The sequence below is a fragment of the Oncorhynchus kisutch genome, linkage group LG12 (assembly GCF_002021735.2).
Source record: "Oncorhynchus kisutch isolate 150728-3 linkage group LG12, Okis_V2, whole genome shotgun sequence".
NCBI classification, from domain to species: domain Eukaryota; kingdom Metazoa; phylum Chordata; class Actinopteri; order Salmoniformes; family Salmonidae; genus Oncorhynchus; species Oncorhynchus kisutch.
This window is the reverse complement of record NC_034185.2, coordinates 16,352,524-16,365,883: the sequence shown is the minus strand read 5'-3', so window position 1 is coordinate 16,365,883 and position 13,360 is coordinate 16,352,524. Positions and strand designations below refer to the sequence as shown.

The 13,360-nt window shown below is 42.4% G+C and overlaps 1 protein-coding gene across 1 annotated transcript in view; it reads left to right on the top strand.

The window, feature by feature from the left end:
• Positions 1–13,360, top strand: part of LOC109900597 (membrane-bound O-acyltransferase domain-containing protein 2) — a 111,390-nt gene that overhangs the window by 31,301 nt on the left and 66,729 nt on the right. The window contains exon 2 of the mRNA XM_031836982.1: positions 9,368–9,513. Coding sequence (XP_031692842.1) covers positions 9,368–9,513 — 146 coding nt within the window. The remainder of the gene's footprint in view (positions 1–9,367; positions 9,514–13,360) is intronic.

Here is a 13,360-nt window from a genome sequence, read left to right as displayed (position 1 = left end):
ACTTGTGAAGTGTATTCTGTCTGTGGTCTGCATGGATTATGCATGGGGCTTTGTGACACTCATTTTCTCTCTCTCAGTGGAATCGGAAAGACAAAGTAGTAGTTTGAGCTTGGGCACTGATGGCGTGTGCGTGCGCGTGCATGCGTGTGTGTGTGTGTGTGTGCGTGCGTGCGTGTGTATGAAACGCACTCAGTGGAATCAGAAAAAGGAAGGAGGTTGGGTTTATTATAACGTCACTTAAACATCACTCACTGACGTTTCCTCTGGAATTAATCAGCCTAATGGACGACGTCATCCAGTAAAAGTGCTGCTACTTTCTATGGCTGCTTCTCAAATAGCAGCCTATTCCCTTTGTAGTGTACTGCTTTTGATCAGAGCCCTGGCCAAAAGTAGTGTACTACATAGGGAATTAGGGTGCCGTTTGCGACGTAAGCCTATGCTAGTTATAAATAGCTGTCTTGCTCTCATTTTTAGTTGTCGGGACAGATGCCTCAGGCAAACTCCACACCCAGTAGTTGCTTGGAGCCAGGCAGCCCACTGTTTACATTGAAACAAAACACAGTCATTAAATCAAGCCTGTAGGGATGCACATATACAGTAGGCCTGAATAAGCTAAAAGGTAGTTTGCTTACGCATGAGGTACCACAGGATCCTTTTGAGGGTAATAGTGTACTGTAAATGTTTTGCTTCAATGGACTTTTTTGGTGTCTATTTTAGTCCATGGTTTGCTGTTCAAATTTTTTTTGTAGCATTTGTATGTGATAAAATGGATTTAGTAAATAAATGCAGGCTAGAATGTGACCAAGCGGTTTCACATTCTAGCACCATTTTACTGCAGCTGTTGCATGATGATAACGGCAGGATGATTTTTGGATGGAACTGAAGCAGGTTAGAGCTTTAGCTTCTCATTCTGCGGCCCTTATGGCACCCTACCCCCTATATCCTGTTATTACTCAGTCAAAGCTGTAAAGGCAATAGGGTGTCATTTGTGTAATGCAGTGTGTGTCAGCTTCCTGTTAAGTAAATGCTACGTGACCTCTTTTTTTCAAATCTCTGTATAGAAATATAACACAGCAGGTACGTCCTAAATGGCACCATATTTCATCTAGTGCACTACTTTTGACCAAAGCCCTATGTAGAGATTAGGGTGCCACTTGGGACACAGTAAATCACTGTGATTAGGTTTGAGTGATGGTCTTTATGGCAGCCGGTGACATGGTCCAGAGACCAGAAGTCTGTATGCAGACTGTTGATGCTTATCTCCCCAGCCTGGTTAGAGAGGCACGACCGGCCTCGTGTCTTTTTGTCTCACAAAACTTTTTGTGGAAGGTGCTACGCAGCGCACAGACCCCCTTGTGCACTCAACATTGTCGAGATACATCGAGTTTCCTTGTAGGCCTATTTGGCGGGGAACCTGTGAAGCTGTTTTGCCTGTTTCTGTTTGAGTATTTTTATTAAAGAATGTCAAATAATGCTTCTGTTAGCTCCTCTTCATTAAATCATTCATAGCTTTTCTTTATCATTCATAGCTTTTCTAAATGTCTCCTCACTATCATTATCATTATTCACATCAATTCAGTCAAATCACAATTATCTGCTTTGGTATTGAACTCAGTGAGCAGGCTTTCTGAGTGAGGAGAGACGCATGGGTGGGCCTACAAAACGGAAAAACAAAATGATTAGGTAATCCGGACCACAGAAATCCAATGTTTATATAAAATGTCTGCCTTTCCCCCTACATTTTACGTCTAATATGGTATGTCCATTTAATATAGGAAACACCACATCCATTTGGCCTATGTCGTTTCATTTAGTCTCATTGAATATAGGAAACACCACATCCATTTGGCCTATGTCGTTTCATTTAGTCTCATTGAATATAGGAAACACCACATCCATTTGGCCTATGTCGTTTCATTTAGTCTCATTGTTTTGAAATCAGTATTTGTCCTTTGTTCCCATTTTCAATCAAAAAAGATACGTGTGAGATTCACAAGAAATTTCCTATATTAAATGGACATACTGTATTATATTTAAAATATAGGGGGAAAGGCAGACATTGTAATGTTGTGAAAGGCTGCCCTGACCTGGCTGGACACTCTCACATTCAAATCATTTTCACCTCCCATCGCTCCCATTGTTTGCATTCCCCCCCCCCCCCAAAATAAAATTAAAATATGCATGAGATATTCACAAGACTATAATATTGGTGATGCCCAACCCTGGCTGGCGATGACACTGAGGCGCTCGCATTTGTCCCACCGGCTGAGGTCGAGTGCTTCCACGAACTGCTGAATACCTGGTTCTTTCAGCGCTCAGAACATAAACTGGAGAATCTCCTGACATACTTTCAGTCAACATGGGTTGGGGAGAATGTCAGACACATTGGAAGAAAGCCAAAGTTTCTCATAGGTATGTCTTGTTTAACATAATAATGGCTTTATTATTCTTATTCCTATTATTGATGACAGCATGCCCAATGCCAAAATCATGCTTACTAATCTAGTTTTCAGAATAATGGAACTGTTATGATGCTGTCCTGCAAGACTTGGCGAAGACCAACAACGGAGTGGAGGGCTGGCATCAAACCTTTTCGCTAATCTTGGCGCTGCCCGCTGCACCATTTTGGAAGTTCATTGAGGCAAAGAGGTGACAAGAGAATGGAGCAGCAACTTACTGGCGTTCCACAGCCGTGGCAAAGACCTGTGGATCTGAAGTCACTGATTTAGAAGTACACCATGACTGTGGATCTGAAGTCACTGGTTTAGAAGTACACCATGACTGTGGATCTGAAGTCACTGATTTAGAAGTACACCATGACTGTGGATCTGAAGTCACTGGTTTAGAAGTACACCATGACTGTGGATCTGAAGTCACTGGTTTAGAAGTACACCATGACTAAACGGCTGGAGCCTTACCTGAAGAGCGTTGCCTACACTTTTAAGTTGCAGTGGTGAATCACATGAGGTTGGTGGGACCTTAATTGGGGAGAACGGGCTTGTGGTAATGACTGGAGCAGAATCAGTGGAATGGTTTCAAATACATCAAACCCATGGTTTCCAGGTGTTTGTTGCCATTCCATTTGCTTCGTTCCGGACGTTATTATGAGCCGTTCTCCCCTCAGCAGCCTCCACTGTTGTGAATACTACAAAATCTATCTATCCTACTTGGAGACTTCTTTGTGACACTTAATAATTTCCATCCTTTCAATAACTCAAATCCTTATGAGACCAGAACGCTAAGCACCTTCTTGGACATTTGTTCATTAGCTTATTCTTTTAGTGCTGCATTGTCATGTAGCCATGTCATGTAGCCAGTCATGTAGTCATGTAGCATTGTCATGTAGCCATGTCATGTAGCCTACTCATAATTTTTCTATTCTTTGGTTATTTGAAATAAATGTTATAGGCCTAGTTATTTATGCCCCTTACGTTAATAACTAAATGTTTTATAGTGAATGGTTGATTTTAATAGATGGTGTAGAACCTTGATAAAACAAAAACACATTATTTAAAACAAATAGATAGTTTAGTCTGTTTTTAGCCTTCAGCCTTTTATATAACCATAACAATGTATTAATATACAATATTCTGCCCATGTGAACACATTTATTTTAGGCCATAACATTCAGCCTATATATATTGAACACTAATATAAATGTGACATGTAAAGTGTTGGTTTCATGAGCTGAAATAAAAGATCCCAGAAATGTTCCATATAAATAAAAAGCTTATTTCTCTCAAATGTGTTTCCATCCCTGTTAGTGAGCATTTCTCCTGTGTCAAGATAATCCATCCACTGACAAGTGTGGCATATCAAGAAACTAATTAAACAGCATGATCATTACACAGGTGCACCTTGTGCTGGGGGTCAATAAAAGGCCACTCTAAAAGTTTTGTCACATAAGTCATTGCTACAGATGCTTCAAGTTTTGAGGGAGCGTGCAATTGACATGCTGACTCATTCTGATTGGCTGGGCCTGGCTCCCAAGTGGGTGTGCCTATGCCCTCCCATACCACCCATAGCTGCGCCCCTGCCCAGTCAAATAAATATCCATAGATTATGGCCTAATGCATTTATTTCAATTAACTGTTTTCTTTATATGAACAGTAACTCAATAAAATTGTTGCATTTTATATAAGTATTCAGACCCCTTTCCTTTTTCTACATTTTGTTACATTGGACATGATTTGAAAAGGCACACACCTGTCTATATAAGGTCCCACGGTTGACAGTGCATGTCAGAGAAAAAAACAAGCCATGAGGTTGAAGGAATTGTCCGTAGAGCTCCGAGACAGGATTGTATCGAGGCACAGATCTGGGGAAGGGTACAAAAACATTTTTGCAGCATTTAAGGTCCCCAACAACACAGTGGCCTCCATTCTTAAATGGAAGAAGTTTGGAGCCACCAAGACTCCTCTTAGAGCTGGCCGCCCGGCCAAACTGAGCAATCAGTGGAGAAGGGTCTTGGTCAGGGAGGTGACCAAGAATCCGATCGTCACTGTGACAGAGCTCCAGAGTTCCTCCGTGGAGATGGGAGAACCTTCCAGAAGGACAACCATCTCTGCAGTACTCAACTAATCAGGCCTTTATGGTAGAGTGGCCAGACGGAAGCAGCTCCTTAGTAAAAGGCAATACCGCCCGCTTGGAATTTGCCAAAAGGCACCTAAAGGACTCTGACCATGAGAATCAAGATTCTCTACTCTGATGAAACCAAGATTAAACACTTTGGCCTGAATGCCAAGTGTCACGTCTGGAGGAAACCTGGCACCATCCCTACGTTGAAGCATGGTGGTGGCAGCATCATGCTGTGGGGATGTTTTTCAGCGGCAGGGCCTGGGAGACTAGTCAGGATCGAGGAAAAGATGAATGGAGCAAAGTACAGAGCGATCGTTGATGAATTGATGAAAACCTGCTGGAGCGAAGGTTCACCTTCCAACTGGACAACGACCCTAGGCACACAGCCAAGACAACGCAGGAGTGGCTTCAGGACAAGTCTCTGAATGTCCTTGAGTGGCCCAGCTAGAGCCTGGACTTGATCCCGATCTAACATCTTCCGAGAGACCTGAAAATAGCTGTGCAGCGATGCTCCCCATCCAGCCTGACAGAGCTTGAGGGTTTGCAGAGAAGAATGGGAGAAACTCCCCAAATACAGGTGTGCCAAGCTTGTAGCCTCCTACCCAAGAAGACTTGATGTTGTAATCGCTGCCAAAGGTACTGAGTAAAGGGTATGAATAGTTATGTAAATTTCATTTTTGTTTTTTTCTTTGTCATTATGGGGTGTTGTGTGTGTAGATTGATGAGGGGGGAAAACTATAAAGTCAATGTTAGAATAAGGCTGTAATGTAACAAAATGTGGAAGAAGTCCAGGGCTCTGAATATCTTCTGAATGCACTGTATATACAATATTCTGGCCACATGAATGAATGTGTATTCAATATTTAGCTATTCATGATTCAGTAAAAAGCAGTAAACATACACATTTAATAACACTTGTGAACACAATTATTCAATATTTAACATACACAACATTTCTTTACATTCTTTAATAACCAACTGATAAACACGATTTTGCTACAGCTGGCTTCACAGCTTCCCCTGTGCTTCACAGCTTCCCCGGGAAATTCAATGTATTGTAGCCTCACTCAGACAAAAGAGTAGCGGTTGAAGGAGTTCGCTTCTGCTGCAGTGTTCGTGGTAAAATATTACGCGCTGTGGAGGTGCTTCAACCGGCCGCACCCACACATCACAGAAAACCCCAAGATAGAGAAGAGAGAATCAACAGAGATAAAGATGGACAGAGTATGGGGCACATAGAGTCCAGAGCAGAGACCGAAGCAGACAATTGGAAGTAAAAAATGGACTGAAAGACTAAAGGGACAATGTGCCGTTTGTGATGACATACTAGTCATTTTAGTTTGTACTAAAATGAGACGTGATGGTGTGAAATGATCCTCTTCTAGGCTAGCGTTTGAATGATGAAGTAGTTTCAGAGCACTGAGAAGGTGATAACCATGACTCCAGCCATGAGTATAATATAGAATACTCTTAGTATATTTGACAGCTTGTTTTTGTGCTTCTGTCCCCACTCCTGGTAGAATGGTGAGAATGTGAACTAAGGAAAGCATGACTCAAGCTATGAGCCTGTGATATTCATGCATACAGTTTGTGTATATTTGACAACCTGTACTGTGCGTTAAGTCCTATTATCCGAGTACTCGTATCCTTGGTTTGGCACAGACCTTATTTGGTAAATGCTGAAGTTCAGATGGATGCCACGGCCTCTCTTAGTCTTTGCGAGGCAGCAGATTGAATCACCCGGGGCATAGGGGCGTTGCAATCACTGCATGCTGCCAAGAATCCCCCATAATGCCCAGCTTCTACCATTTCCTAAAAGAGCAGTTTGACAGATGGATGTTCTGTCCTTAAACCAGGGCCAGTGCTAGCCTCTCCCACTGCGTCCCAAATTGCACCATAATCCTTATGGGCTCTGGTCAAAAGGAGTGCGCTATATAGGGATATAGTATCATTTGGGACACCCCTCTGTCTATGTGCCGTTCATTACAGGGTAGCAGAGCTGCAGATCAGATGAGGGGGATTGGCTTTCAGTGCGGCGATGATGAGCTGGATCAGAGGGGACGGACTGTCTGACTCCGAGCTGGACCACCTCCCAGTCTGGTGACCTTTGATCCTGAGAGGGGGGGAGAGTGAGGGAGAGCACGGGTGTCCCCTCTTGTATCCCTGCCAGCTCATCGGTATTCAGCTCACACCGGCCTCAGGACTCTGCTTTGGTTATTGTGTGTGTGTGTGCCCTTCGCTCTGTCCAGTCCAGACTCTCGTAGTGTGTTACTGTGGCTCCACTGGGCTCTTGATTAGCCATGACGTTTTGGCACAATAGCTAATGGAACGCCGGTTTTATCTGGGTTACAGGGCATCCTGGGTAGCCAGGTGTTGCCGTCCAGGCCCCTGCTTTGGATGCGTCTCTAATGGCACCCTATTTTAATTTAATAGTGCACAACTTTTGACCAGAACCATATAGTTTGTGGTCAAAGCCCCATGGGTTCTGGTTAAAAGTAGTGCACTATATAAGGATTAGTGTTCCATTTGGGATGCAGAATGGAAGTCACATCTGAACCTGGTTTCTAGGCCTACATCTTTACCTAGTATCCTTAGCGTGTGTGTGGGAGCCTGGTTAAACCAGACTGAAAGCTGCGCTAACTAGAGGTCGACCGAGTATGATTTTTCAACGCCAATACCGATACCGATTAAACTATCATTTTTAAAAACAAAACGTTTATTCTTTCAGTGAAATACGGAACCATTCTGTATTTTATCTAACGGGTGGCATCCATCAGTCTAAATATTGCTGTTACATTGCACAACCTTCAATGTTATGTCATAATTATGTACAATTCTGGCAAATTAATTACGGTCTTTGTTAGGAAGAAATGGTCTTCACACAGTCCGCAACGAGCCAGGCTGCCCAAACTGCTGCATATACCCTGACTCTGCTTGCACAGAATGCAAGAGAAGTGACAATTTCCCTAGTTAAAATAAATTAATGTTAGCAGGCGATATTAACTAATTATGCAGGTTTAAAAATATATACTTGTGTATTGATTTTAAGAAATGCATTGATGTTTATGGTTAGGTACACATTGGTGCAAAGACGGTGCTTTCTCATCAACCATGTGTAGTTAACTAGTGATTATGTTAAGATTGATTGTTTTTTACAAGATAAGTTTAATGCTAGCTAGCACCTTACCTTGGCTCCTTGCTGCACTTGCATAACAGGTAGTCAGCCTGCCATGCAGTCTCCTTGTGGAGTGCAATGTAATCGGCCATCGGTGTCCAAAAATGCAGATTACCGATTTGTTATGAAAACTTGAAATCGGCCCTAATTAATCACAATTAATTCACCGTTCACAATTAATCGGTCGACCTCTAGCGCTAACCAAGTGTAACGTCATCCAGTCTGGATAACCAGGCTATGGCTGTGTCCCAAATGACAAGCATTTCAAGGCAGGATGTCAAAATTTGCTTGTCTCAATCCCAAGGTACCTTAAAAGGCTGCCTTCAAATCCCGTAGGTGCCTCTGGAGGCAGGTATGCAGCAGGCAACTGCCTTTGGATTGGCACATAGTCTACAGTGCCTTCAAAGTATTAATACAAAACAAAATCCTCAATTTTCTCCTACAACAGCCATTTAACTCTGGAATTGTTTTAAAGTCACCATTGGCCTCATGGTGAAATCCCTGATTTCCTTCCTCTCTGGCAACTGAGTTAGGAAGGACACCTGTATCTTTGCAGTGACTGGGTGTATTGATACACCATCCATGTCTGCTTTTTTTTAACCCATTAACCAATAGGTGCCCTTTGCAAGAAAATGGAAAACCTCCCTGGTCTTTGGTTGAATCTGTGTTTGAAATTCACTGCTCGACTGAGGGAACTTAGATCATTGAATGTGTGGGGTACAGAGATGACATTGTCATTTAAAAAATCATGTTGAACACTATTATTGCACACAGATTGAGTATATGTAACGTATTATGTGACTTGTTAATTACATTTTTACTCCTGAACTTTATTTAGTCTTGCCACAACAGAGGTTGAAAAGTTATTGGCTCAAGACATTTCAGCTTTTCATTTTTTATGAATTAGTAAAAAATTCTAAACTTAAATCTACTTTGACATTATGGTGTATTGTGCGTAGGCCAGTGACCAAAAAATCTGAATGTAACACAAGAAAATGTGGAAAAAGTCAAGTGGTGTGGATACTTTCTGAAGGCACTGTATAGTCTAGTGAGTGTGCGTAGGGTCAGTGCAGATAGTTTGGGTAACCATTAATTGACCATTTAGCAGTCTTATGGCTTTCTGAAGGCGCTGTATGTGTGTGGTTGCATGGCAAGATTATTTTAGCTGTCATGTAACGTAAACAGCAGAAGGTTCTTCTATTTTAGATGATGAAGCTGTCATTTTGACCTAGGTAGTGCTGCTTATCAGTGTTCAGACATCTCTGTGAATGTGTTATCTTCACAGTCAGTTACTGCACGTCTAATCGAACCCACACTCGCATTGGATATCTGATCTCATCATCTTTAAAGGGACTTTAAATCCCAAATTCACAGCTAAAGATCAGCGGGCCTCATCTCTTGCCCACAACTACATTATGATCCGGAAAGTTAACACACCATCCACCACAAAATAACAATATGTACATCTCTTTCGCTCCTTAAATTCTCAATTTCCTTCCATTCTCTTGCACTCTCCACCCTCCTCTCTCTCTCTCTCTCTCTCTCTCTCTCTCCCTCTCCCCTCCCTTCTCTTTCCCTCCACGTCCACCGTCCCCTCTCTCTACTCTGCTCCAGGTCAACTTTGTGGTGTGCCAGTTGTTTGCCCTGTTGACTGCCTTCTGGTTCCGTCTGTATCTCCACCCCAGTAAGACCAGTCCCTTCGTCAGACATGTGGTGGCCACACTACTGGGATTCTACTTTGCTCTCTTCTGCTTCGGCTGGTGAGTCTCGCTATACACACACAGACTAGGGATGGGCACGGTTAATCAAATATCCGCATATCCAAACTGACGTTAATATTTGATTACTTGAGTGAGTGTTGTAGGGCTATTTTAATGGTGCTACACATAGGATTTATTTATTTATTCTAAAACATCCTATGTGTAGCACCTTTAACAATTTAAAAGCTCTGTCTAAATCAAATTAAATGTATGTAATTTTTACCTATTGATTGGACATGATTTGGAAAGGCACACACCTGTCTATACAAAGTCCCACAGTTGACAGTGGATGTCAGAGCAAAAACCAAACAATGAGGTCAAAGGAATTGTCCATAGCGCTCCAAGACAGAATTGTGTTGAGGCACAGTTTTGGGGAGTGTACAAAACAAATGTCTGCAGCATTGAAGGTCCCTAAGAACACAGTGGCATCCATCATTCTTAAATGGCTGGCCACCCAGCCAAACTGAACAAATCGGGGGAGACCAAGAACCCGATGGTCACTCTGACAGAGCTCCAGAGTTCCTTTGTCGAGATGGGAGAACCTTCCAGAAGGACAACTATCTCTGCAGCACTTCACCAATCAGGCCTTTATGGTAGAGTGGCCAGACGGAAGCTACTCCTCAGTAAAAATCACATGACAGCCCGCTTAGAGTTTGCCAAAAGTCACTTAAAGACTCTGACCATAAGAAACAAGATTCTCTGGTCTGATGAAACCAAGATTTAACTATTTGGCCTGAATACCAAATGTCCATCTGGAGGAATCCTGGCACCATCCCTATGGTGAAGCATGGTGGTGGCAGCGTCATGCTGTGGGGATGTTTTTCAGCGGCTGGGCCTGGGAGACTAGTCAGGATCGAGGGAAAGATGAACGGAGCAAAGTACAGATTTTATTTTTTGTTGTTGTTGAAAACTCTGTTTATTAAGTTTTACACACACACACACACACACACACACACACACACACACACACACACACACACACACACACACACACACACACACACACACACACACACACACACAAGACAACACAAAGCAATATAAATAATATACTCAACTAGAAAAAATACAAATAATACATAAAAAAGCTTTAAAGATCCCAGACTTTAGACAAGTTAAACACACCAGGCAGAAGGCTACAAAGGTTAAAGGGCAATCTATAGTACAGAGACAGAGCAAACACCTCACCATTGTTCCTGTAAACAGTCAAGGGATAGGGGTGGAGAAATGCAACCACTCAGACAGTCATGGCCACAGACCGACCATCCACTGGACCAAAAATAAAAAGTTTACAATGCTTTAAAAGAAGATTTTTTTTAAAATTCATTTTATGTAGGCGTGAACAAAATGTTTAAATTAAAATAAAAAAAACTGGGAAAAACAAGCTCACATTTTAGTCTCTGACCAGGCAAGATGAACAAGGCATCCGTAAGTCACAATCAATAAGCACATCAACCTTAATGCCTCCCCCCCTCAGAAAAAACACAAAGAATTGCTCATCCAACCCTTAAGTCACAGGGTGGTCAAATACAGACTTATTTTTGTTTTAATAGGAATGCCATCAGAGGATGGACTGTTTAAAGTAAGACCAGAATGGAGCCTCATTAAACAGTTTGGGGTTCCCACGTGAATTTAATTTTTTTCTAGTTTCAGAGAGCACAACACATCTCTAACCCAATATTTATAAGATGGGGGAGCTGCCATCTTCCAGTTCTGTAGTATTAGCCGTCTAGCTAAAAGAGTTAGGAAGCTTGTTCAGCTCCAAGATGCTCTCTATAGCTGTATTCGCAGGCCTATGGGGAAATTCAGGTGGGGAAATTCAGGTGTGGTAGCTCTAACAAAGTTCCTAGATAGCGGAAAAAGTGGGATTGGGGGAGGTTGAACTTTTCCTGTAGCTGAGCAAAAAAGGCAAATGTATCATCAAAGAATAATTGGGCTCGTGAGGAGAGGCCTAGTGAGTGCCAGATGCCAAAAGCCCCATCATTCAAAGATGGAGGAAATAAAATGTTCTGATTAATTGGGCCTGATAGAGAAAAGCCTCGAAGGCTCAAGGCTAAACGGAACTGATTCCACATTTTAAGAGACTGCTTTACAATTGGGTTGACACACCTTTTGCCTAGGGACACTGGGAGAGACGAGCACAACACAGAAGAAAGTGCTGCAGGTTTACACGATTCAGACTCCATCTGGAACCAGAGTGGTCTAGGGCCAGTAGGATCAGTCTGCAGCCAGTACAAAAGCGCTCTGTATGTCTGAAAATTTGGTAGAGCTAAACCCCCCAATGACCTAGGCTTCTGTAAATGTTTTCTACCAATCCGTGGTACCTTGCCATCCCAAATAAAATGCATGAATGTTTGATCCAGTGAAATAAAAAAAGATTTTGGAATAAAAATGGGTAAACATTGAAATAAATATAAACATTTGGGCAACACATTCATTTTAATGACATTAATCCTTCTGGTAAGAGAAAGGGGTAGCGAATTCCAAAAAGTAAAAGATTATTTAAAACTGTCTGCCAGGGCAACAAGGTTTTCCTGAAACAAATTTGAATATTGCCTTGTCACTTTAACTCCCAAGTAGGTTAATTGATCCCTTACAATCCTAAACTGAGAACTTGTAAAAGAGCACTTTAAAGCAGCCTTGTTTACAGGAAAAAGCTCACTCTTGCCTAAATTCAGCTTGTACCCTGAGATTGATCCAAACTCTTTAAGAACAGATAAGATACGTGGCAATGAGGTATCAGGGTTGGAGATAAACAAAAGGAGGTCGTCAGCATATAGCGAGACTTTCTGCTTTAAGCCCGTCCTGATTATTCCTTGAATGGCATCATTAGAGCGTAGTGCAATGGCGAGAGGCTCGATTGCCAAAGCAAACAACAAGGGGGAAAGTGGACAACCGTGTCTGGATCCGCGGTGCAAGGGAAAATAGTCAGAGGACAAGTTGTTAGTCCGTACCGAAGCCATGGGGGAAAAATAAAGAATCTTTATCCACGCAATGAATTTGTGGCCAAAGCCAAATCTATAAAGGGCAGCTGTTAGGTAATTCCACTCAACGCGGTCAAAAGCTTTTTCCGCATCAAGTGAGACCACCACCTCCGGGTCCCCCGACGCTGTTGAGTACAGTATATTCATAAGGCGCCTAATATTGAAAAAAAAATGCCTATTTCTCACAAAGCCAGTCTGGTCAGAGTGTATTACTTGGTGCAGTGAGCCTTCCATACGGATGGCTAAAAGCTTGGCTAGGATTTTGTAATCACAGTTTAAAAGCGAGATTGGGCGATAGGATCCACATTCCAGGGGGTCTTTGTTTTTCTTTAATAGTAATGACATTGAAGCCTGATAAAGACGGTAGGCGGTAGCTTTGAGGTAATAAGCAGCAATGCAAATAGTCAAGACAAGAATGGGCAAAGCAGACCAGAAAACGTCCTGTACAATTCGGTTGGAAAACCGTCCGGACCCAGTGATTTACCACTTTTCATTGCGGACACTGCTGTTGCAATCTCCTCAGGTGTAAATTCTTATTCTAGACAGTCATGGAAGTCTGTATAAATTGAAGTCATATTCAAGCCATTAAAGAAGGAATCAATCAGCAAAGGGTCTTGAGGGGATTCAGAGGTGTATAGCACAGAGTAAAATTGTTTGAATTGATCATTATTCTCTTTATGTATAACTGTGGTGGCACCAGACGGGGTCCTTATTTGTGGGATTAAACGTGAGGCCTCAGATTTACGGATCTGATGTGCAAGGAGTTTACTGGCCTTGTCGCCTTGTTCATATACTCTGTACCGAGCTCGCAAGAGTAACTGTTCAGCTTGCCTGGTAGAAAGCTCATCAAATTCAGATTGGAG